General features: G+C 36.1%; 3 protein-coding genes across 5 annotated transcripts in view; 2 read left to right on the top strand and 1 right to left on the bottom strand.

Annotated features, from left to right (window-relative positions):
* The window catches only part of LOC109058320 (rho GDP-dissociation inhibitor 2-like), a 28,002-nt gene extending 15,172 nt beyond the window's left edge, over positions 1–12,830 (top strand). For both annotated transcript variants that reach the window (XM_042720388.1, XM_042720387.1), the window contains exons 3-6: positions 4,943–5,026; positions 10,296–10,372; positions 11,068–11,131; positions 11,731–12,830. In XM_042720388.1, the coding sequence (XP_042576322.1) occupies positions 4,943–5,026; positions 10,296–10,372; positions 11,068–11,131; positions 11,731–11,936 (431 nt within the window). In that variant the 3' untranslated portion in view covers positions 11,937–12,830. The remainder of the gene's footprint in view (positions 1–4,942; positions 5,027–10,295; positions 10,373–11,067; positions 11,132–11,730) is intronic.
* A 1,302-nt stretch (positions 12,831–14,132) lies between these two features.
* On the top strand, positions 14,133–17,243 carry eci1 (enoyl-CoA delta isomerase 1). 2 transcript variants are annotated; one of them, XM_042720385.1, is made up of 8 exons: positions 14,133–14,286; positions 14,699–14,821; positions 14,932–15,059; positions 15,135–15,281; positions 15,402–15,523; positions 16,434–16,612; positions 16,698–16,886; positions 16,922–17,243. In XM_042720385.1, the coding sequence occupies exons 1-7, from the start codon at positions 14,244–14,246 to the stop codon at positions 16,862–16,864; spliced, it is 909 nt and encodes a 302-aa protein (XP_042576319.1). In that variant the 5' UTR covers positions 14,133–14,243; the 3' UTR covers positions 16,865–16,886; positions 16,922–17,243. The 2 variants fall into 2 exon arrangements, with proteins under 2 accessions (XP_042576319.1, XP_042576318.1); XM_042720384.1 differs by having other exon boundaries at positions 16,698–17,243.
* Positions 17,244–17,369: 126 nt separating this feature from the next.
* dnase1 (deoxyribonuclease I) lies at positions 17,370–19,343 on the bottom strand. Its single transcript, XM_019075487.2, has 9 exons — positions 19,184–19,343; positions 18,866–19,004; positions 18,710–18,798; positions 18,546–18,632; positions 18,362–18,474; positions 18,110–18,222; positions 17,815–17,969; positions 17,643–17,736; positions 17,370–17,518 (listed from the first exon to the last, which is right to left on the bottom strand). The coding sequence occupies exons 2-9, from the start codon at positions 19,001–19,003 to the stop codon at positions 17,471–17,473; spliced, it is 837 nt and encodes a 278-aa protein (XP_018931032.1). The 5' UTR covers position 19,004; positions 19,184–19,343; the 3' UTR covers positions 17,370–17,470.
* Between the last annotated feature and the right edge of the window lie 6,590 nt (positions 19,344–25,933).

Genomic DNA, 25,933 nt, shown 5'->3' with positions numbered 1-25,933 from the left:
ATTTTTACTGTATTTTTTAATAAATACAACCTTGGTAGCACAAGAGACTTCAAACAAACAAATAAATACATAAATAAATAATTGCAAAAGAAATGTGCCAGTGAGCATTTGATAATATTTTTAGTGTCTCACCAAACAACAAAATGATTAGAATGCACGCAAATAAAGAATCTCATCTTCTGAAGATTGCATTGTCTTCATGTTTAAAGCTGTAACTCGGCTCTACAGGGACGGCTCTCCCTTCTCCTCCTGCTGTCTAGACTGATTCAGTCCCCCCGGGGGACTCCAGTCTTGGTTCAAAGCCCCCAAACAATATCCTCTTAACTCAGAGAAAGAAGGAGAAGGTGGCTATCACTTAGTCTGAAGAGCATGGCTTTGAACTGCTTTGTTGTTTAGAGAAACATGAATTATAATTCCACTCACTGCGTAACGCTGGATAATTTGCGCTTGATATTCTGTCCCGCTGTATAGTGCATTAATTATAAGATCAGTTATTGTATTTCTCACTCAGTTATTGAATGAAGTAGCTTTGTTTTTTCATGTTTCCCTTCATGAAGAATTGTTTCTGTGATATTATGATCAAAGCCCAGCAATCCTAATTTCTTTTACCACAGGGAAAATCCAAATATACACTTTAAATCCTTTAAGTGTGAACTGGAAATACTTGCTGATACAGTGTTGCTAAAGGCATAAAAGGCAGATTAATTTCCTCTTGACTCATAGGGGTTTAGAACGTTTGATTTAGATGCAATTTAATTTTCTGTTGAGAATCAATCAACTGCGGTAATTTCTTTCCTCTTTTTTTTTTCTTTCATTTGAATGCAACTTCTGTGCCAAGGGTATTTACCTTGCGAGTCCTCTGATTAATAAATTATTCATCTTTGTTTTGTTGGTTATGGCCAGGTTAATAATAGCCTTCTTTCAATATGCTGGAATGGAAATGGCCGCTTGTGCTGGTATTTTATAGCGTTTTGTGTTTCAGTGTAATGACTGAAAGATCTGCTTACAGAGATCATCATGACCAGTCAGACCAAAAAGTACTTCATCTTTTGCCTCTGACAACTATGATACAAACCCTTTTTTATATTCTCATTTGCTATATTGTGCAACCACTTAAAATTATAATCATTTATCATCATTCCAAACCTGTATGTTAAGATTGGTGTTATTTAGTCATATTTATAAATATATATATTTTTTATTCAATCCAATTTGATTTAATTTTATTATCAGTTTTCATTTTAATTTTGGTTTAATCTTGCTTGTGTCTTTTGTTTTATATGAATCTTTAGTTTTATTTATTATTATTTCATTTTTAGTTCATAAATGTTTCCAGTACTTAGTTGCCAAGAAAACATTTCTAATTGTAATAATTTAATAATATTGAATGTTACATTATTAAAATTCTCCTTTTGCTCCACGGAGGAAAAAATATAGGTCATGAGGGTGAGTAGATGATAGCTGATTTTTCATTTTTGGTGAACTAACCCCCTCACTGGGACTGAAAACACTGGAAATATGAAGCAGGTCTGTCTTGACGTCCATTAATTTGCCATAAGATTTCCTGAGATATAAAAGCGGGATTGTGCCGGGGTGATCAGTCATTTTTGGTGCGTGCGGTCCCCGGTGCACAGTTTAGTGAGTGAGCATGCCTGCGGCGGGTTGTGCCACTTGTAGCCATCAGCAGATGATTAACTGTAGTTCCCGCTTTTAAAACCAGCCCACCCTGCATCAATAACACTGCATCAATGAGACCCGTCCAACAATTTGTTATGTGCAGTTTTACACCGCTAGCTCCCTCTTGGCAGTGCAGAAACAATCAATCAGTGGAACAGTAGAGTTAGGCGCCTAATTTAAGCTAGTCACCTGCCCCGCGTGCTTCACGGGACAACTTCTTCAAGGTATGGAAGTTCACACATCAAACCTTCACTCTCATATTGTTTCCCAGAGATTTAAATGTCACTTTTTACATCACACAAGGCCATTGTATGCCTTTAGAAGACTTGAAATATAGCATATGAACCGCTTTTGTGGTGCTTTTTGGGTGTTCTTTTGTCCCATTTTGGAGCTTGACAGACATAGTCACAATGCACTATTGTTGTATTCAGATTCAGAAATTCTTCTTTTATGTTCCATTGAATAACAGCCTACAGGTTTGGAATGACATGAGGGTGAATAAATAATGACTGAATTTTCGTTTTGAGGTGAGCTGTTCCTTTAAGGGGTGGGGCAGCTGCAGCTCTATCACTGTTAAATGTGCTGAGGCTGCATGCTGGGGTCACTAACCTGCAGCAGCTCTGTGTCCACCTAAACCCTGACAGGCCCGATCTATTTCTGTAATGGGCGGCACTCCTATGGACACAAGAAACTAGGGAGGGAATGCAAGGCGGTTCATTAGCAACACTGACTGACGAGACTTTAAATGCCTCCTTATCTCATAACGAAGGTGATTATGTTTGTGAAAGACACTGTAGCTCTGTTCCATAACCTAGTGAGCTGCATTTTAAAGAAGCGTTGGTGCATTCCTGATTTAAAGGCTGTTGCAAAAATAGGCAATTTAATTATGCTGCCTTTTAAGATGATTTGTTTTTCCCCAAAGGGCACCATTGCAGAAAAGACAGTTGCAGAATGTATAGCAACAAGTTCAGTGAAAAATCTGATCAAAGATTGCAGATAAATAATGAAAAATTAATATAATAATACTGCACAATTTTTTTTCTGTTCCTAAAAGTATTAATACAAATACTTTAGTGTTATTAAAAATGGTTCATTTAACCAATATTTATGCTTGAAGGGGTCATATGATTTCAAGTTTTCCTTTCTCTTTGGAGTGTTACAAGCTCTTGGTGCATAAAGAAGATCTATAAAGACTTAAGTCTCAAATCCAAAGAGATATTCTTTATAAAAGTTAAGTCAACCACGCCCTCCTAAAACGGCTCGTTCTAACACGCCCCCACATCTCTATGTCAGGATGTGGGAGGATTTGCATAACACCGCCCAAATGTTCTCGCAAAGAAAGAAGGTATAACTTTTATTCTCGCTGTTGCCGCTGGCGCCATGTCCTGGAGACGCTGTTTTATTGTGAAAGCTAAAATACTTTGTTTGGCCTTATAAAAGAGGACAGAACTAGAAATCAGTGGTTAAGTTGTATTTACAACACTGTTCCAGAACAGTTCAACCCAAATATTCAGTTGTGTGCTGAGCATTTTGCAGAGGACGAGGTCTGTTTCCTGTGAGAGTAGCCTACAATGCGGTGTCTGTTTCTATAAAGTGGGGCAGTTCCAACTTTTTAAGGACAGTTTGGCGTTTCTGACTCACAGCCTGTAAGTACGTTTACATATTTAAAGAATTTGCCAATGATGATTCAAATGCAAGTTTTGAACAGTGTAGAGTAGACTTTGTTGTTTGTCGATTCTCTGATCACAAATGCAGACATGGTTGTATGTTTACGCGGCTCGATACACAACGTGTAAAAGACAGTATAAGTCATTATAATACCTAATTATGTCCCCACTGGATGCAACAAATGCCTTGTTTGTAATGGGTTTTACTGGTTTTGTCTCGTCGTGCCAGAAGATTCCATCACAGTATGGTAAGGGGCGTAACATTTCCGTCACACGCTTGAGGAATTCGGCCAATCACAACACACTGAATATCTGGCCAATCAGAGCACACCTAGCTTTTCAGAACGATTTCTAAAAATCGACGTGTTTTAGAAGGCGTGGCATAGAGGAGAAACAATAATGTACAGTATGTAGAAAATAATGTGTTTTTTTTCACATTGCATAATACCAAATACACAAAAAAATCTGCTTTTAAGATACGTCATATGACCCCTTTAAAGTGTCTTCTAATTAGCTTAGCAATATGCTAATGTCATACTGTTTTACCCAATATTTGTGTGTATTTTATGAGTAATCAGAGTATCATTCCGTTAGCTTAGCTCCATGCTAATATCAATCTCTATTCATTAGTCATGTTTCCTGTGTGCTCTGTAGAGTGTTTTAAATCTATCCATGACCATTAGGATGCTGTCCGTGTTGGCTGTAGGAATTAAGTCAGCTCACACAGCTTTTCATAGACGACAGATGAAACAAAGGAAATGAGTGTGAATTGTACGGCTGGAGAGAGCTGTCTCTCCACCGGCCTGGATTGATGATGTTCACGTGCACATATCTGAGATGATTAATGTGTCTTATTTACACACTGACTGGTCAGTTCATTGCAGGTGCACATGGAGGCCTTGTTTTCCCCTTCCCGTTTTCACTCAATTTAGTCTATTCTAAGTGTCTTCCCTCTGGTCTGAGACACATGATGAATGTGTGGATGAATCGGCTTGGAAGATTGACTGGGCCAGTAATGCTGGATAAGGCAGGATTCACAAGAATGGACAGATTCTGGTGTTTTCCTCAGCCAGACTTGCAGTGCTACTGACAAGAATGATAACTCAAATTGTGCGGAAGATGTGCGCTATTACTTTTCTAAGCGATCAGACTTGCAGTTTTTACCTGACAAACAATAAAATGGGCAAGAAAATCAAGCAGACTTAAAATGAAGGAGAATCCTGAGTCAAAGGATCAGAATACCTTTAAGATTTAAAGAATTCATCCACTAACCAATCAACTAGAAAATCACCAACAAAATACAGCACAGCACAAAAAACAACCATAAAAAAACAACAAATAACTCAGCAACTGTTATTTAACCAGAAAATCACTTTGGTCTAAAAGAGCAACTGCCCTACATGCTGACAATATTACATCCAGTAAACACTCTCAGTCAAACTGCTGAAATGAAATCAACATGCTAATGTGTAACTTATTTTTTTTTATTCACAACTGGACAAAGGCTACTCAGATGAATAAGTTGGTAGTGCAGGTAGCAAATGTAGAGCAGAATTGTTTTTTCCAGTTTCTCATCTGTTTCATTCATTGCATTGTAGATCCCAGCATTCCTAATGTCCAGGTGACCCGACTCACTCTGATGTGTGACCAGGCCCCTGGACCCATCACCATGGACCTGACAGGTGAGTCTCACCACAACAATTCTTCAACAAGTGCTTTATAATTCAAGTATAATCCAGTTCATTTACAATGAGGGCTAACAATCACTTAATATAAATTGACTTAATTATTCAGATTTATCAGATATACAAATACTGACTGTGACAGTCCCTTGAATGGGATTGTTGTATTTGTTTTGCTTTAATAGATTATTCTTTTATTATTTCACACACAGTATTTTTCAATATAATTAATTGTACTAAAGTAACACTACACTGACCAGTGTTATTTTAGTAATACTTATATATTTAGTATTTATTAGTGTTTTGAAATAGCTTTTATTTTTGTATTTTCAGTTTTCATATAAATTTTAGTTCATGTTTTATTAAATTTGTTATGTGACTTTTGTCATTTGTTTTTACTTTAATAGATTATTTTTTTATTATTTTACACACAATATTTTGATATTATTAATTGTATTAAAGTAATTGACCAGTGTTGTTTTAGTATTACATAATATACCATTTAGTATTTATTAATATTTTGAAATAGCTTTTGTTTTTGCATTTTCATTTTATTTTTACTTAATGGTTTAGTACATTTGTGTGATATTGTCATTTTTAGTATTTTTTTGTGTGTGTGTTTTTAGAAATATTCCTATTTAGCTTTAATTGATTTTTATTTCAGTTTAGTTTGTCATTTTAGTACTTCAAATTATTTCATTTGGTTGCAAAGGCAGCATTTCTAATTTTAGTTTAGTATATTTTATTTGATCTCCGATGTATTTCAAACAAAGAAATCAAATCAAATCAAATGGAAATGATTTGCAATAGTTCATATTTAGTTAACAGTAACAATACTGACACTGACAGCCCTATTTCAAATCCATAGCATCCAGACTGCATTATTTGCATGAGTAGTATTGGTAGGATAATAGTCTTGTGGGTTGAGGTAAGTGGGTTGAATCTGCGGTCTCTATTGTCCACACAAAGGCTTCTGGTCGAGAGCTGGAAGGGCATGTGCTTAGTTGACACTATTGACAGAGGCTCAGCAGCTCTGCACTGCATTCTAATGCTTCACCTCCCCTGCCTTCAGAGGGATGATGTCATTGCTTGCACTGCCAGCCCACATCACGCAAGCAGATCTGCAACACAAATCAACGTACACTGCTGTATCTAGCCATGTACCACTGAAGGGGCCTGTCGGGTCTTTTGATGGTCAGAGCAGGTTTCTGCCGCCCTCCTTTGCCCTCAGTCGGTTCAACAGTGTGTTTCTCTCTTCAGCAACGGGAGCACGACAAAAGGGCACCTGGTTGCTAGGCAATGGGATAATTCTGGGCTGTTTAAGTCAGTGCTTTAAAGTAAGAAGAAGACCTTTTCAGATATAAAATCTGTAACTATCATTCACAGCGTAAAGAACCTGTGCACCAGCACGTTTCCTCTTTTAGAACAAAACCAGAAGTGGCTCTGCGGTTTGAGTTGGTACAGGAAGGCGTTGCCCTTCTAACATAGAGTACATTGTTGCGCTTTTGTTTGTGCACTTCCTGCTCAGCAACTTTTATTCCTAAATTACCTCTGCCCTGACACAAGGGGAACAAAACACACTTAATTTCTTCATTGGCGCCCTGATGGCTGGATAGATGTTCAATTAAGCTAACCATGTAAGACGGTATTTTTTTTTTTTTTTTTTTTAAGAAATTGGTGAACATAAGATTCTTCTTTTAAAAGCATAAAAAGTATTACTCCAAAAGTTTGAATGGTAGTCATTTTTTAAATAGGTTTTGCACTGAAATTCTGTGCTGCAGCTATAAATTCATCTTAATCTTTACATATAGAAAAAAACACAAGAAACTGCAGACAAACATCTAAAAATCGTGCTCCATAGTCTGAGCTGTAAGCAGGAGCACATTAGCAATCTGTGATCCAGGAGCGCAGACGTGCCAGAGTCCTGCTGTAAGTGACAGCCGAGCGTGGCACCTCACGGCGGGACGTCCACTGGGATGGGACATGCTAACCAGACTGAGTTTTTGATGGATGTGGCTGGGCTGACACGCGGTGTAGGAGAAAGACTGTGAAGGTGGGGAGCAGAACCTGACTGCACTCCAGGCTTGAAAAGCACTCAGCATGACAGCAGAAGTTCTGCTCTGCTGACGTTCAGATTAGAGCAGCAGGAAGCCAGACCTTATCACGGCGCTCTTAATTGAATCCGAATCCGAATCTAACATCTAAGTGGTTGAATATCTTGCAGTGTTTGTCGCATCCCTTCTGAGAGAAATGTGAATAAAGTACAGAGGATGCACTCTTAAAGGAATCGTTCACCCTAAAAATTTAAATTAGCTGAAATTTTAATCACCCTCTCCATGTTCTTCATCAGAACAGATCTGGAGAAATTTTGCATTATCACTTGCTCGCCAGTGGATCCTCTGGAGGGAATGGGTGCCGTCAGAATAAGAGTCTGATAAAAACATCACCATAATTTGCATGTAATCCACACGTCTCCAGTCCATCTATTAATGTCTTGTGAGGCAAAAAGTTGCATGTTTGAAAGAAACAAATCCATCATTGAAGGAATAGTTCACTAAAAAATGAACATCCTGTCATTAATTACTCACCCTTGTGTCGTTCCAAACATCTAAGACCTTCGTTCATTTTCAGAACACAAATTAAGATATTAAGATATTATTAGATATATTACAATTAAGATATTTTTGATGAAATCCAAGAGCTTTCTGACCCTGCTGACACAGCAACACATTAGACAGTAAAATAGTCCATGTGACATCAGTGGTTCAACCATAATTTTATGAATTTTTTAAACAATGTTTTTACTACCTTTCTGGACCTTGAAGGTGGAAGTTCCATTGCTGTTAGATTTCATCAAAAATCTTGAAAGTATCTTAATTTGTGCTCAGAGGATGAACGAATGTCTTACAGGTTTAGAACGACATGAGGGTGAGTAATTAATGACAAAATTTTCATTTTTGGGTGAAAATTGATCATAAAAATAGATCTGCACCCCTCGGCTCCAAAAATACAAAAAATGTATGTATTATGTAAAATGTATCTATGTGATAGACTGTTTTAAAATGTTTGTACTTTTGGAGCCTAGGTGTGCCAGCTTTTTTCTATTTTTACCAGAAATAATGGTTTTGAAGTTATTATAAACATGCAGCTTTTCAATTCACAAAATGTTAACTTATGAACTGGAGTCATCTCTAAGATACTTGTGGATTATTGTGGTGCTTTTATCAGCTATTTGAACTCTCATTTTGATGGCACCCATTCACTGCAGTGTTTCTATTGGTGGATAAGTGATTTAAAGTGAAATATCTTCAATTCTGTTCTGTAAATTTTAAGCCAATTTTAATTTTTAAGTGAACTATTCCTTTAACACTGTGGACTTTTTATCTGGGCCACTTTGGGTTTGGGACTTCTTATGAGCTGTCCTGTGGAAATATAAATTAATGAGCTATTTGGCAGTTACACCGATGTCAGATCACATTTATATGGATGTGAAAAGATTGATTTATATATTCAGAACTGTTTTGTCCTTTCTTGGCAATGCAGGAAAAGGATCTTTTAGTAAATTCAGTGATTCAGTGAGTTATGTTGATGGTGATGAGATGTCTGTGTTGAACGCTGCAGCAGTGGGAGTGAGGGTGGAAAGGGGCGCTGGCATTCTCACCTCGTGCCAGATTGCAGCTCCTCCAGACTGCTAGAGCCTCCGCTGGGATCTTCCTTATTAGCCATCTCCATCTATGCTCTCTCACTGCTGCTGTGTGGGAGTCATACAAACGGCATACCAACTACAACTCCAGCAAACTGTGTTCAAAAACAACACCCCTCAGTCTTTAAGCACAGGGAGAGAATGAACACACATCTCCCTCGTGAACATTCTCCTGTTCACACAGCTGTAGGTTTATGCAAATTTTTCAGAAATACTTCGCCACATTGAAAGTCAAAATCTAATTTAAACCTGTGAATGAACAGAATGAACCGTTTTCTATTTGACTCTATTTTAATATATATATATATATAAATATATATATAGCACAGTCAAACGATTAATCGCATCCAAAATAAAAGTTTTTGTTTGCCATAATAAAAGTTTTTGTGTTCTGTGTATATTTATTATATTTATATATATATATAAATACATATACAGTATATATTTTGAAAATATTTACATGTATTTACATGTCTTTATATTCATATAATTTATATAATAAATATATTTATATATATATATATATATATATATATATATTTATTTATATATCATTTGATATATATATATATATATATATATATATATATATATATATATATATATATATATATATATATATATATATATATATATATATATATATATATATATATATATATATATAATTATAAAAATAGAGTCAGATAGAAAACTGTTATTTTAAATTACATTAATAATTCACAATATTAGTCTTTTATTGTATTTTTGATTAAATAAATACATTGATGAAATTTTTTTCTCAATCTTACCCCAAATGTTGACCCCAGGCTTTTGAACAGTAGTGTTTGTGTGTGTGTATAGTATGGACAGACAGATCTAGTTTACATGTTAGTGGAGCTAATCACCATGTCATAAGGAGATCACACACGCCACGATTCAGTGCTCACTGTCGCAGATACGGCCTAATCCTCTTGTCCAATCAGGATTATGTTATTACAGTGATTATCAGTGCTAGATTTAGTCAATTACAGAAAAGGGATTTCATCTTTGTGATGTAAAAAAGGTTTTGAGAGGGCTGGATGCTGCTTCTGTTATATGAATGGCAACATCGCATGTCGGCACATGTAAAGGGTCTACTTCAAGACGGAGAATCTCCAAGCCCAGATCCAGTACCATTAGATGATAAACCCTCTACAGTCTAAAAATAGTATTAATGTTGAGATGTGGAGCACAGGACAGTAATGAACACAGTCTGGCATTTGGCATCATGTGAATAGCCCACAAATCATCATTGATGTTGTTCATTGTATCAATCCCCGATTTCTCCTTCCTCCCTTGTCTCTTTCAGTATCCATTACAAAGCACTTAGGGCAGATTCAAGGGATAAATTGATAACACAGCAGTTGCACTTTTGTAAGGAAGCTCTTTGCATTGAACTCAGTTGAACTACAAGCAGAAGGATGCGACCTGCAACATAAAAGGCTCACATTTACGATTCTGATACTGATTTCTGCTGTATTTCTTTAAAAATATATGATTATAACAATGTTCAATTGCAGTTAATTTCACTTTTTTTTAACATAGGTGACCTCGATGCTTTGAAGAAGAAGAACTTCACCATGAAGGAGGGAGTGGACTACAGGGTGAAAATCCACTTCAAGGTGAATATGAATCAGATTTCTGTCATAAAACAGTCTGCAGTGATGGTTGGTCATTCTTTTATACTGTGGCCTAAAAATACTGTTGTGTATTTCTAGCTTAAAATCTAAAGTGGATAGATTGTTTATTTCCTGTCTGGCCCGGGAATTACACACAGGCACCCTTTCCCAGGCTAAAATTTCCTAAAAATAATACACTTGAAATATTTGTAAACAGATCGGGGTACAATGTAAGCAGAAAATGAGTTTGTGTGTGGGTTTTTTTTTTTTTGGGCTTCGAACTATAAGTGATGTTGAAATGTTTTGTAACAGTTTTCCAAAGAAGAATTTAATTAAAATGGCATCTAAAGTCACTTTATTTTGCTGTGAGTCACCCCAGATCATATTCCTGCAAAATACCATTATTCACAAAATCCCTTTTGGATCCAGCAACTCAACAATATCTTTCTAGCCAATGATTCATCAGGATTTGATGCAGCTTCACACAGATAAAGATAAAAGAGCTTTATATAGTAATAGACAGCATCTGTATATCAATGTGTGGGTATTTCCTAAAAGGGAATGGGATGTGGAGTGAATTCCTACAGGATCTAACAGGACCTCTGCTGGTGACTCTGTGCTACAGCAGGCTGAATGTCCTGAGAATGACATGCTGAATTAATAATATTTATTCTGATTCATCCCATCTGTTCCATTAGGTCAACAGGGACATCGTGTCTGGACTGAAATATGTGCATCTGACCTACAGGAAAGGAATCAGAAGTAAGAGCATCTGTAGTCATGAATTTAAATGTTGCCACTGACGCTGCAAGTGCTTGAGTCAAGGGTGCATTGATATCTTTATACACACACGTACTGTTTTAATGTGTGTGATCTAATTCGGCATCTTACAATGCCGTCTCATAAAAATGTTTCACTTGTATTCATATGACACATCAATTTCTTTATTCAAAATGTTTAATTAATATGCATATTTAAAACTCACGTTTAAAAAATATAAAATTAGTGAATCATTTTATTGATTTATTTTATTGAAAAATAAGAGACATTTCAAATGCTTGTTGCTAATGTAGTTAAAACAAAATTGTAATGAAAAATTATTCAATTATTATTCTTCATGTTATTATTTATTAATACTATTATTAAATCATTAAACATTAAATAATAATAATAATAATAATAATAATAATTACTAGTTACTTTTCTTTGTCCAGTTGGCAATTGCTTTTCTTTATCATTCTGTCTAATTCTTTATTTTAACCTTTTAAGAATCAACTCACAAATGCCATTGGACAGGTTTTTTCTTTTTTTTTTTTATGTGTTTTTTAAGAATTTGACTCACTGATTTTCTTTACCTGTAGTGGACAAGGCAGTGTACATGGTGGGCAGCTACGGTCCGAGAGCCGAGGAGCATGAGTTTCTCACCCCGGTGGAGGAGGCTCCGAAGGGCATGATCGTTCGGGGAAGCTACCACATCAAATCCTTCTTCACAGACGACGACAAGACAGACCATCTGTCGTGGGAGTGGAACCTGCAAATCAAAAAAGACTGGGACAGTGCAGAGTAAAGAGGTCTTCCTCTGTCTCTCTCTCCCAGATGCATAGCAACATACCCAATTTATCACTGATGTTTAAGACAGAGACATAGGCTTGGTAGATATGGTTTTGCTGGCTTTGCAAATGATTCAATAACAATTAGTCGTATATAAAAAAAAAAAAAACATTAAAAAAAAATATATAATGAAGATATTCCTACATATTAGGTGTAATCAACAGTGAGGACATACAGTGACTGGCAGGGTATTAGAGGCGACTTAGTACTTTGTAATAGATTTAACAATGGTATAACCAACAAATGAAATCCCTCATGCCTGTACACTCAGGTTTTAGTGTATACTGTAAATGTAAATATTCCAATGTCTGTATTCTTGCAATGCATTTCGAGTTCTTTACAGAGCCCATGACCGGATCAGTGCATGCTTGAATGTGAAGCCATCGTGTCTGCAATGGCTAATTTCTTGTCTCGATGATGTAATCAGCCTGCTGTTACCTGATAAATACATGTGTAGGACGTGGTTTGTACTAAGTGTTGCTTGTCAAAAAAGGTGTTTCTGAGCATTAAACCCCTGTAGAAAAGATCAGCTGAAACCGATATGAAGTTGTCTGGCTGATCTCCAGCAACCAGTTCTGGTAAAGCTGCTTCACTTTTCTTGTTGGTTAGTCCTGACTGGCACCTCAGCTTCTAAAATGCAACATTTGCTGGTGATATTGCTGGTCTTTTCAGCTGGGAACCATCAGTGGAGCCCATAGTCAAGCACCCTCCTCATTCCCTGAAACAATTTAAGATCTGTTCCTCTCTGTCCATGTGTCTGTAACTGTCTTCCATCAAGCTTTTATATTAGATTGTCTCTGATATTTTTTTTTTTTTTTTGACATTCCAAAATAAATCCATTTATTGTTTATATGCCTGCTGATACTGTTACCTGACACTTCCATCTCCATCGCTGATTTTATTATCTGACAAAAGATTATCTTCATTTTCTTGAATAATTCCCTACTACATGATAATATACTACATTCAGAAATATTAGATGATACTGCAGAATATTCAAAATACTCTGTGGAAATGATTGGGTTTACTATTCCTACAGAATAAAATTTCTTGCAGAAAGGTAAATAATGCCACAGGAAATGTCTAAGTGGCATGTGCATAATGCCTTCATGGGGAGACAAACACTGAATCATTGTTAACTGTGAGTCAGCAATAGGAAGAAACAGGAGAGCACACAAAAGATTAACGGCAATTTGTATGATGTGTATTTGTTTTTATAACTGTGTAATTCCACAGTCAGTATAACATGTATTTGATCAAATTAAATCCTTGCAATGTTTCCAAATATTCCCACATGATGTATATTTTTTCAAATTCATATTGTGACTCATAATGAAATCATAATTGGATGTAATAATTGGTCTGCTTGTGGTCTGTATTGCATGGTGCTGCTTTTTAAACATGTTAATTAGCGGTTTCATTGTGATGTCATGGAGGCAGCATTATCAGTAAAGTAACATTTAGTCAGGACATACTTTTTTTTTTTCAACAGACCGATTCATTTGCTTAAAAAAAAGAGATTCTATTGCTTCTGAATTGTTGAACTTTTCATCTTGTATTTTTAATAAAGTTTGGCCTACCCTTAATTGTATATCTTGTTTCTAATGCTGTAGTTTAGTTTAGCTTAAGTAACTTTATTAAATGCAAAACAGCACGTAGCAGTAATGGCTGGCAATGGAAAAAGTTATTTATGTTCGTTGCAAACAAAACAGAAATAGAAATTTAAAAAAAAAAAGTTTCAAGGAAAAGTTAATATTTGTTCACTAACACATGATAAGACGAACCACAGAAGAGAGGAACGTTCATTTTGTTGTATCCTATCGCTTCACTTCGGTCTGCCACAACATGTACCGCCTTCCAGGAATGTAAATTGCCCAATCACAATCAACTATGTTACCTACAGCTTTGGTGATTGGCTCTCTGAGTGATTGACGTACTCACCAGCCACAGGCTCTTACGGTCTGCACGCCACAGTGTTGCCATGTCCTCCTTTTAAAGCGTCTTTTGATTTGTGTTTTCATGAAATATATCACGCTAATAAAAATGTGAAGAATTTTATACACATATTTTAAAATAAACGTATTTAAAATTAATTCAACTAATTTATTTGCCGAACATGCAATGTTGCCTTGTTTTGGGGAAGGTCGCTTATTTTGAGAATGTTTGGTCAGTGCAGGTTACCTGTTTTTCTAGAGAGATCTGGCAACACGTGTAAGCAGTGAAGTTTAGCGATTTAGCATTATCCTTAGTTTGAGCTGGCAAGATGGCATCAGTATTAAGACACTCTACCAAATTCAGCCCGTCTGGTAGGTGTGTCATGTTTCGTCTGAAACTTTAGCTGTTTTTGTTGTTTTGCTGTGGCCATGTTTTTTTCCCGAATTAAGTTTGCAGTAGTAATACATTGAGGAAATAGGACAAAGGTCAGCAGATACACAAGAGTTGTTTACGCCTTCCTGTCGTTTTCAAAGCAGAAAATCAGTATACTATGACACATATTATGTTAGTTCTCTTTGTTTTTATTGTTATGGGTTGTAAAAAAGTCAGAAGTTAACACCATGTCCTTTAATAAGGGCACAGCTCATTCACACATGAAATACAACACTGTGCTCTTGCGTGACGTTAGTACAGTATTTACTGAAGTGTAATCAATAGTCAAATAAATGCACTGTGTTTGGTTTTAATTTTACATTTGCAAACTATTAGGGATTTCTCTTGCAGGGTTTGTATCACTGCTGTCTGGAAAAAGCAGTCATGGGAGAATCTGTGCTCTGCCATACATTGTATCTAAAAACAGATACTCCTCATCCTCAAACATTAAAGTGGACCTGGACAGTAGTAATGGTAAGCATATTAATACATAATGTGCGTAAATAATGGGGTTTCCAACACTTTGCAATTACATATTTATCAAAAAGTCATTCCCAGAATATAATTTTCCCTCTTTCTTACAGGTGTTGCTATAATGCAGTTCCAAAAACCTCCTGTCAACAGTCTCAGTCTTGACTTTCTGACTGAGTTTGCTATTCATTTAGAAAAACTGGAGCTGGACAGAAGCTGCAGGGGTGTGATCTTAACATCCGTACGTCGTCAGAAACATCAGCTTTAGTGAAATCAAGTGCAGTCTGTTTCATTGACAGTGCGTTTTTTGTTAAAGGCCCAGCCGAAGGTGTTTTCTGCAGGCCTAGATATTTTGGAAATGTATAAAAAGAGCCCAGAGCACTGCGCAGAATTCTGGAAGGCCGTACAGGAGGCGTGGCTTAAGCTTTACGGGTCCACCAAGGTCACAATCGCTGCTATCAATGTGAGTGTCACTACAAACACTTTCTACTGTTTTGTGATAACTGGATTTTTGTTTTAAAATAGTCCTTAAAGGTCAAATTGTGAGATGAATGAATGAATGATGTAATTGTTGTGTTTTTAGGGCTCCAGTCCTGCAGGCGGCTGTTTGTTGGCTTTGTGTTGTGACTACAGGATCATGGCCGATAACCCTCGCTATAGCATCGGTCTCAATGAAACACAACTTGGTATAGTTGCACCTTTTTGGTGAGTATTATTGATGTTTTTTTTTTGTGTGTTTTTTTTTTTTACCTGTAAATTTATTTCACTATATTACAATTAAATCCTAATCTAATCATGACAAACTATATATCGTTGGAAAGGTCTAAGACTCCTAAATAGATATTTTACCAATGTTCTCCGTCACACTTTAATTATGTAGGAAAAGTAATAGTTTAATTTACGACAAGAGTGCACTCTCAAAAATCTACATCATAACAGGAGTTCTGACCTTTGCCAAAAAAGTCTTTTTCGTTGCCTTTTTCTCAGATACATTAATACATTAATAAAAAATTAAAAACTTAAAATCTCAAAATTCATCCTTTGAAACCCATTTTTAAAATCAGACATTGCATTACCATGAAAATGGTACATGAATATCGTGTTACAAAATGTTTTCGTTCATGAATTATAAAAAATTAAGTTTGGATCGTGCATTTTACAGGTGTATGTTTAAAAATGTGAGTGACAGTTAAGGGGTTAAATCTTGATTTTTCACATTTCATGTTCTTGGGAACCACAGGTTGTATTTACTCAAATAATCCGTTAGTAATTGGATTGATGATGGCTCAATCAGATTGAAAAGCGCTCATGTAAACACATCAGCTGATCTGACTGACAAATTAATTTGTGGTGTAGACCTGAAATAATCCAATAAATAGGAAAAAACACAAGCATAGGACTATCTTCTGAGTTGGACTCAAAAATACTTTGTGCATGTTCTACCAGACTACTTTTATAATATTTCTTTGTAAATTAAAATGTGGATCGAATTGTCAAGTTCAGGATTCCTGTAAACAGAACTTTCTGATTTTTTACACGGATTGACAAAAATGAGTGCGTGTAAGCATACCTACTGGAACACGGGGCGGTACTAAACAGAGGTTTTGTAAACCAGGTTTAAGGACTCCATGACAAACGTTGTGGGCCATAGAGAAACCGAGAAGGGTCTTCAGCTGGGTTTACTGTACAGTGCCCCTGAAGCCCTGAAGATCGGTTTGGTGGATGAGCTTGTTCCTGAGGATAAAGTTCTCAGCGCCGCTACTGAAAACATGAAGAAATGGTTGGCCATCCCAGGTAAATGGTATTGGCTTGCTCCAAAATAAGATATCTTTGCCTGTTATAGTACATTTTGTTTACGTACAGTGTTTTTATCCTGCAGATCATGCCCGTCAGATAAGTAAGTCCATGATGAGAAAACCCACAATAGACAAACTTCTTGCAAACAGAGAAGCCGACACCGCAAACTTTGTCAGTTTCACCACCAAAGACTCCATCCAGAAATCTCTTGGCGTGTACATGGAGATGCTGAAGAAGAGGAGGTCTTGAGGACCGGAGCACGTGCCTGTTGTTGAAGTTGCCTTTGTGGAGCACATCAGTGTCGCATTTCTCTATTTTAGTCAACTTTTGTCTTTTCTAGTTCATTTTGAAGTCTTTAGTTTTAGTTCTTAAATATTCGATAACACTTCATTTTACAGTACCTTTGTTACACATAACAGTACATTATGCATAATTACAAGCAACTTACCCTAAACCAAACTCTGTATATGTTATTAATTAATATTACTCAGTTTATTGAGATTATTGGATATTGATTATACCATTGATAATACTATTTCCGTTTTTCTAAAATGTTACATTTAATTCAGTGTGCCATTTCTTTGTTGTTATGAAATTTACTTTCTGAATAAAAAATGTTTCAACACCATTTGTTTCAGTGTAGGTTCTTAATGGGGTAATAAAACTAATAAAGTTATAAAAAATAAGAATTATAGAAGAATTGAGGGGGGAAATGTAATTCACATTCAATCACGCATTTCTTATAACTATAAAATGATGTTGTAATTTTTTTTTTATTAAGTCTAAGACAGCACTACACATCAAGCATTAGCATTGCAGTGTATATCTGCTGCGAAGGAACAACCCTGATGTTTTTCACAGGAGCTTGACCTCCACTGGAAAGTGATCGCTCACTGCCAGGCCCTGTGAGAGAGACATGAATGCTTCAGATAGAGGAATACACTCAGCAATAACTCAACTCTCCAGGGAGCTTCATAGGTCTAATGTTTAGGATACTGAATCCCAATGAGGCCAAACCTATCCTTACCCAACTCTGGCTCAATCCATGGGCTTGCATGAAGTCAAAGACCTGCGCTGATCCAGCAGACACTCCTTTCATCATGTCAGAGGTGGCCACAATCTTTTTTCAAGCATATTATGAATAATTTCATAACACAGGTTTATCTTATCCAGCTAAATAGCCTGTGATGTCTTCCTACCTGTCGTAGGGGCAGTTGGTGTGTGTGACAGTTGTGTCCGCACTATCAGGGATGAGCCAGGTGTAACTTTGGTCAGTGCGGAGGCGTATTTTGGACCAGTCTGAATTCGAAACGTAGCTACAGCCAGCATTGAAGTCTCCCAAAAGCATGATGTTCTGAAACGAAATTTGAATTGACACAAATCCTCCAAATCATATAGTGAATTAGCATGTTCAGGACAATATCAATTAAATCGAAATGTCTGTCATGTTAACAGGACTAGTTCATACAGTACGGTATGCAACAGCATAGTTACGTTTGTGTTCAGACGTTGTCTAGTATCCAAGACGACATCATGCAGGGCATCGATTTCCGTCACAGCGACTTCTGGGGATGTATGCTGAGGAACGAGGGCAAATTTCTGGATAGCTATAGAAAAGATACTTGTTGTTAGTGCTCAGTATTTTGAGCAAAAATAACAATCAGCTCAATATGAATGATTCTTTTGCTGAACAGTGCGTTCTCACTGTATTACTGCTAACATTTAATAATGAACTTTGACCTCCACCTGTATTAGAGGAGAACATCACAACAAAGGGTTCTCTATTGAAAGTATCAGTTCCACAGGATTCACATCCATCATCATACTGGAAGCTGTTTGCAACGGACACTGCCTGACGTCTGATGAAAATAAAAGTGTGATTATTAATTTGATATATAAAATCTTATGTACTGTATGAACTAAATGTTACCTGTAAATAAAGAGATATCTCTCTTTATAAGTGCTCCTACCCAAGGGCTCACTTACAATGTACTGGTATTCATATGGAGAGGAACCTCTGATAATGAAAATAATATTTATTAATTTATCTATACAAATAAATACAGTAACTAATAGACAGTTAAGACAGCATACCCATTCACACTTTGCATCAGCTTATTCGTTGCAGTGAGATCACTGTCTCTCACTTCTTGGATGAGTACAATGTCATACCGGTGTACTACCTAACAAGCACAATACAGTTACCAAATGAGAGCGTGTAAGTATTTTATAGGTTTGCATGTCACTCACTTTGGTAATGATTTCAAGGAGGGTGGCATTAGATGCTTTTGAATCCCCAAAGGATTTAATGTTGAAGGCTCCAATCAATAAGGAGTGTCCAAGGTGGACAGATACCAGGAGTAGACCTATAGCAGTAATAATCTTCATGCTGTATATAGAGATAGAGGACGTTAATTAAACAGTAGTCATACCTAAGACAGATTTCAAACTAGACGTAGCAATACAGGTGAAAGGGTAAAGGCATACGCTTACACTCACACAGAATCTTGATAAATATTACAATCAATATGCACCAGTTTTAAATATATGCAATCAAAATAGATCTACCTGCTGTTGATCTCTGCTTTCGCTTATGCTGTGAGAACAGGGAGAAAGCTTTTTCGCACAACTAAGTCTTTGTGTACCCTAACTTAGCAAGTCCCTCTCTCAGGGAATAAAAGTGGTATCACATATTCTGGAGAGTTTTTATTTACCACTACCATGTAAAGACACCAACCTCTCGCTCACTTTCTCCGTGGGAAATAAACAGATGGGCGATAAGACAATGTAACTTTAAACAGGTGGTTAGATAGATGTATTAACATATTTATTTTGTAGCTTGCTATTGCAGCTCAACAGAGCAAGTTTTGTTTTGAACTTTCTGATATAACAGGAAAAGAATAGTGCCACAATAGTACCACAGCTTGTCCGTAACTGTTCATATACTAATACTGTATATCATTCATTTGTTTGTAAAGATTTTGTGTAGAAAGCCTATTTAAAATTGTCATTATAACTTTATTATCTACTTTGTAATTTTAGAAGGCTGAATTGACCCCTGTAAACTGAACCCACTCCCTTAAACATCCAACTTCAGTGCAACTGAGAGCGCTACAGTGTGTGCCATTCAAATACACTAAGTAGATACAAATACTATACAGGTGCATCTCAAAAAATTTGAATATCATGGAAAAGTTCTTTATTTTTTGTAATTTAATTCAAAAAAGCAAACTTTCTCATATTCTAGATTCATTGCACACAAACTGAAATATTTCAAAAGTTTTTTGTTTTAATTCTGATGGTTACGACTTACAGCTTAAGTCACAGAAGGTCATTGCTGAAAGGGCTGGCTGTTTACAGAGTGCTGTATCAAAATATATTCATAGAAAGTTGACTGGAAGGAAAAAGTGTGGTAGGAAAAGGTGCACAAGCAACAGGGATGACCACAGCCTTGGAAAGATTGTCAGGAAAAGCCGATTCAAGAACTTGGGAGAGCTTCACAAGGAGTGGACTGAAGCCAGAGTCAGCGCATCAAGAGTCACCACGCTCAAAATATTGTAACCACATTTTATAAGGACTTGACTGTTCCTTTAAAATGGCGTTTTATCACTCTGCTCTGAATGCACTTTGCTTTGAATGCAGGCGTTGCATGTCCTGTGTGAGAAAGGTCAGTCAAATGCTCACAAATATCAAAGAGAAAAGAGAAACATTTCCTGAAAGTATAAATTTAGTCAAATTGTTTGAAATATATAATTCCACAAAAGAAGTAAATAGAAAAAATATAAAAATTTAACAATGCTTTAGGTTTGCAGGTGTTCAGGTACAGAAACTGCATAATCAAATGCTAAATATCATTACATATTCTTCACTGTATCACGTAAATATAGTTTAATCCTTATTAAAGCCAGAAAAGTTATTCAATCAAGAGCACTGAGTGATTTACTCAGTTTTCACACAGAATACACTGAATGGAGTTCTTTATCGTTTCTTCTTGCGCTTGAATGCCTTAAAATCAATTGAATGTTCAAATTGGCAAAGTGTACTTGTGGTTCAAGTGCAAGAAGACGTGAATTCTGTGTTCATTCATTGTCAGAGACGTGGCTCTCTGATGTTGTACATTTACCTTCATGAACTTACCTTCCTAGTCTGTTCTTTATTTAATGTTAGTTCATAATGCATTTAACCAACATTAACAAATGATTTAATGTTACACTTTTTATATGTAGATATCTCTGTAAAATATGTTGGACTGTGTGCACGTGTGTGGGGTTCATGATATTTTGTATATTTTTTTTTTTATTACTTTTTATGGTTTGGATGTTTTGTTAATGGCATTCATTACTGTAAAATAAAAGGCTGACAGCTTGTGTAGGCACCACAACAAGTAAATAAAAGGCAAATCAAGAGGTAAAGACCAGGGGCCCCTTACAGTCTTAAAGTGGACATGAGATGCCCATTTTCCACAAGCTCGTATGATTCTTTAGTACCTTCGTAAAAAGTATCTAACATTCCTATATAAAAATTTCTCAATGGTAGTGTTTACCTTGCAAAAACAGCTCTGTTCACAGAGACCCGTTTTGGTGCATGTCACTTTAAATGCTAGTGGGCTCTGCTCACCCTGCCCCTCTCTTCCAAACGGGGAGACTAGCAGTTCTCTTTGAGACTGTAAACTTTAGCCACATTCATTGTGGAACTTGATAACTAACACATTATTAGTAAAAGTGATTTGCAAAGATTCATAAACAACTTATACTCAGTTCTTCTTTAGGTGAAGCTGGATCACGAATTATTCGCACGAACATAAAAGCATTTAGGTAGATCAGGGCACATTCCCTTTTAAAACAGAAGTAATCCACTGCATCTTCAGCAGCTCAGATGTCAGGAGTAAATAAAGACTGCTATGTTCATTATTACATCCAGCAAAAAACACCTTAATCACTTAGGAGACATGCTTGTCTACATCTGCTCCGGCATCGAAACAATGGTGGACTGATGCAGCTCACTCAGGGCAGGTCTGTGCTAAAACACCAGTGTCTGCCAACAGACGTCCATCCTTGGCCTGTGTGACGTCACTCTGCCAAGAATCTGTGAATGGCTTGATCTGAGACAGTGCTCATGATTTTTGTGGAAAAAAAAAAAAAAAAAACACTAGGTGGATTTTTATCATTATAGGTTGGTTGTGTACACACACACACATCTAACACACATTCAGGTTCAAACACCAGGTAAAAGTGAATTTTGCATCTGATGTCCCCTTTATTGTGGCCCTGTCTATGGACGTGACAAGTGAGCTAGGTACATTGGGAACACTGGAGGTAGGAATAGCCTTCTTGGCTGTGACGAGGGAATAGGAGACACTGGAGTTAGGAACGGCATCCTTGGCCATGACGGAGTAGGAGACACACACTGAAGTCAGGAATGGCCACCGCGCTGTGACGAAGGAGTGGGAGACGCTATACATTGGGAACACTTCTTGGCTGTGACGAGGTAGTAGGAGATGCTGGAGTCAGGAACGGCCTCCTTGGACATCAAAGTATAGCCCCCCCCCCCCCCCCCCCAGCAGTCATCAGAGACAGAGCTGATGGTATTTCTGGCTCAGTGATTGCTGGATCCGACTGCTCTGCAAACACCAAGCTGAGCTCTGGGTCGTGAACGGGCTTCTGTCTGAGCTCTGGAGTGTGAGCGGGCTCCTCCCTAGTAAAAAAAAAAAAAAGTATACTTTATTGTATTTGTAATATATTCCCTGTTTTAATAGTACATTGCAAATATACTAACAAAACATGTACTATCTTTAAATATATAAAAAGTATATTAGCATCATGCTTTTTGGCTATTTTTACAGTACCACTTTTAACACATTTTAAAACAATTGTAATTTAGTATATTTTCTAAAAATATATTTTACAAAAATATACTTGAATTGAAAGTTCTGTTTATTTTTTATAAGTATATTTATTTGCACTTTACTTAAATATATTTTATGAATATTTTTTAACTGTGTGCTTAAAGTGATCTTTGTAACATGAATGCACTGAAAGTATACTTTCAAAGTACATCATTAAATAACCTGAAGTTGTTCTATATTTTAAAGTCACATTTTTTAGTAAATTTTAAGTTTACTTCTTCATGCTTGGAATTCACTTCATTACATTGTTTTCAGAAAGTAATAAAACAAATAAATAAAGCGAATGCATTATAAAGTCTACAGTCAAGTAAACACTGTCTATATTGCATGGCCAAAAACTGAAGTTCACTCACTCTGCATTAATATTATATCACTGCATTATTATAACATATCATTATAAATTTTATGGAGAAATAAAGCTGAAAAACAACAATTGGCATTTCAAGTTTCTTTATTCATATTTAAAGAGCTTTTGAACGTTTATGATTTAAGGCCCGTTCACACCAAGAACGGTAACTATAAAGATAACGATAGCGGATGATATCGTCTGTTTATTCTGGCGCACGCGAGTCTGCCGCTTTAAACTCTCTGCTCGTTACAGCAGGTGGCATTCTGATTGGCTGTCAATATTTTTAACGTCCATGAGCTGGAAAAAATCGTTCTGAAAGTGATTCCAACGATATAGTTTCTCTATTCCTTTATCGTTATAGTTGTGGTGTGGACTCTGCTGTTCTTTAATACTGAAAACGATTTTTAGAACTATATCTTTATCGTTATCTTTATAGTTATCGTCCTTGGTGTGAACGGGCCTTTATTGTCATATATTATTATTTGAAGATTAACCAGCTCAGCAACGCTAATGTTAGTATAAGCTAGCAAAGACGAAATAACACAACATCAAAGTTATCAACGACAAGTGTTAAATATGCAGTGTTTTACACCACAGTTTCTCAGTGAGAAAAAAGGGCGTTTCTCAGTCGGACACAAACAAGTGATTTTTTTTTTTCGTCTTTTAAACCAGAAAGACGGCTGACAGATAAAGGACACTCGCGCCGTGGAGAAACTAAAGCAACAGGTAAGTTAGACAAACCCACCCATTCACTATATTACAATAAATTTGAACTTTTTTTAAATCGTTATTTATGATCCGCTTCGTCAGTTTCATCTAGCATATCCATGTGATGCTAATTAAGTTTACTAATGCAGTCGAAGCCCTGGTAAACAAAGCGGCTCAAGGAGCATTTACGGCTGTTTTGCTAACATTATTTACCATTTCAGACTGATATTTGCGCCTGGCGATTTTTATTTCGAAACTCATACTAACATGTTTTTTTTGTTTTAAATCATGTTTTCAGAGCAAAGGCAGCGTGGAGAGCTGGTATGTAGAAGGCAAGATGGCTGCAATACTACGAGCCTAAATTGAAGCAAGTTGAGTAGAATTCACATTGATTTAATTGATGGGTTTAGTGTTATGCGAGATATAAACCATCACTTTCTGAAAGTTTAAAAAAATATATATTTCTTCATTTTTGGATGAATTGCTAGTTTTGCAAATGTAGCAGCACAAATGTGTTTTCTGAAACAATACAATGTTTTATAATGAAATCTTAATCTAAACATTGATCAACTCATACACACACAGCCCAGACAAATACTGGTTCTTTCACACCACATGAAAGACATCATGATATCCAAGGATCAGTGATGTTTGATGTAATGTAGTGTGCCACAATTTTTTATTTAAAGTTGCTTTGAGTTTGTAAAGGTGTGTTGATTTATGTATTTATTAAATTATATTTATTTGGATGTTTTATTAATAAAAATTCCATTCAATTCAAGCTAAAGTACATTCAGCTGATACACCCCTGAATGTTTTTCCAAATTAAATCCAGTTGACCATCAGCTCTGGAAGACATGTTGTGAAAATTATTACAAGTTTTTGAAAAGTACTACAGGGTTTTAAATGGACACACGCCCTACTGAATAAACACTACTCTGATCCTTCACACCTTTATTTTCATTCATGAAATTTTAAATGTCTTTCTACACAAGGGTTAATTTTATAATTTGTTGTGACACATACTAAGACTTTTTTTAATGCATTTAGGAAAAGGAGCCTTAGCAGGTGCAGAAGGCAGCAGTCCCCATCATTGCTGTTGAGGAGGAAGAGGAAATGTCACGAGGGAAGCCACTGGATGTTTGGATTGTCTCTGAAGATGAAGAGTTGATGTCAACCAAGTCTAGGGTCAGTGCACTGCTACTGTTTTTGCACTTTATGCCCTCATTTAGAGTACACTAACTTCTCAATGCAGCTTTACAGAAAATGCATACGTCTACATTACAGTTTAGCCTGATCTGTACTATAAATACTATACTTCTCAATTGAATAGTGTTGTATCGTGTGATTTATAGCCATGCTACACGGGTGTACTCACTTCTGTTGTATACTGTATGTTTGACTAATACACTGGAAGCAATATTGATGTGACGTACTGATACAATTCCTCACTGCTAAGTAGTATGGGTTTAATAAAGGAGATTTACAGTCTGATGTAGTAAAAAGAAAAGTTGTATGAACATGCCCTCTGACCTTACCTCTTTTACTTTGTTAACAAATGCTGTTTTCGTGGAGTTTCCACTAGGGTTGTAATGGTATGAGATTTTCACGGTATGATAATTGTCTCAGAAAATATATCACGGTTTTACGGTTATCAATAATTCTTATCAGTAACAATGACTCTTAAAATAACAAGAACAAGTTATTTGAGTGAACAAATCCTTTATTATTGGGCTGCATGATTATGACAAATCATAATTGTCGATTATTAATTACGTATATCACAATTTACATTGAATGATGTTTATACCATTGTTTGATGCAACTGCATGCCGTATTTTTATATGAAAATAAACAAGCTGAAAAAACGAACTGAAAAACTTTTAGTGCTTTTCTATAGAATTAAGCCTCAAATGTCAAATATACATCGGATTGGTTTCTTCTATAAATTATTAAAAAAAATATGAATGGTATTATAATGTTATAATAAAACCAAAACAATGGAAAAACCCGTGAGATAACATGTAGAAAGAAAAAAAAACATATCTTAAGCGTGCAGAATAACATAAGTCGACTTTGAACGATTAATTGACACTTTGAACGATTATGTAATTGTGGCATCCATAATTGTAATCGCGATTAGAAATTTTATTAATTATGCAGTCCTAGTACTTCAGTATGTAGTAGATAAAACGGCGCCACTCGGAGACATGCAGAAACAAGCAGATAATTTATATAGCTGTCTCTTTGCGCATAAATATTCACAGACACATATATCTACCTTTGACTTATCCATCCATCAGATTTTTTATGTGACATCCTCATTATACTGTAAATTCCATGTTCACGACTGCAC

The sequence above is a fragment of the Cyprinus carpio genome, chromosome B3 (genome assembly GCF_018340385.1).
Source record: "Cyprinus carpio isolate SPL01 chromosome B3, ASM1834038v1, whole genome shotgun sequence".
Lineage (NCBI taxonomy): Eukaryota > Metazoa > Chordata > Actinopteri > Cypriniformes > Cyprinidae > Cyprinus > Cyprinus carpio.
The sequence above is the reverse complement of the archived record's forward strand: the minus strand, read 5'-3'. Positions and strand labels throughout refer to the sequence as shown.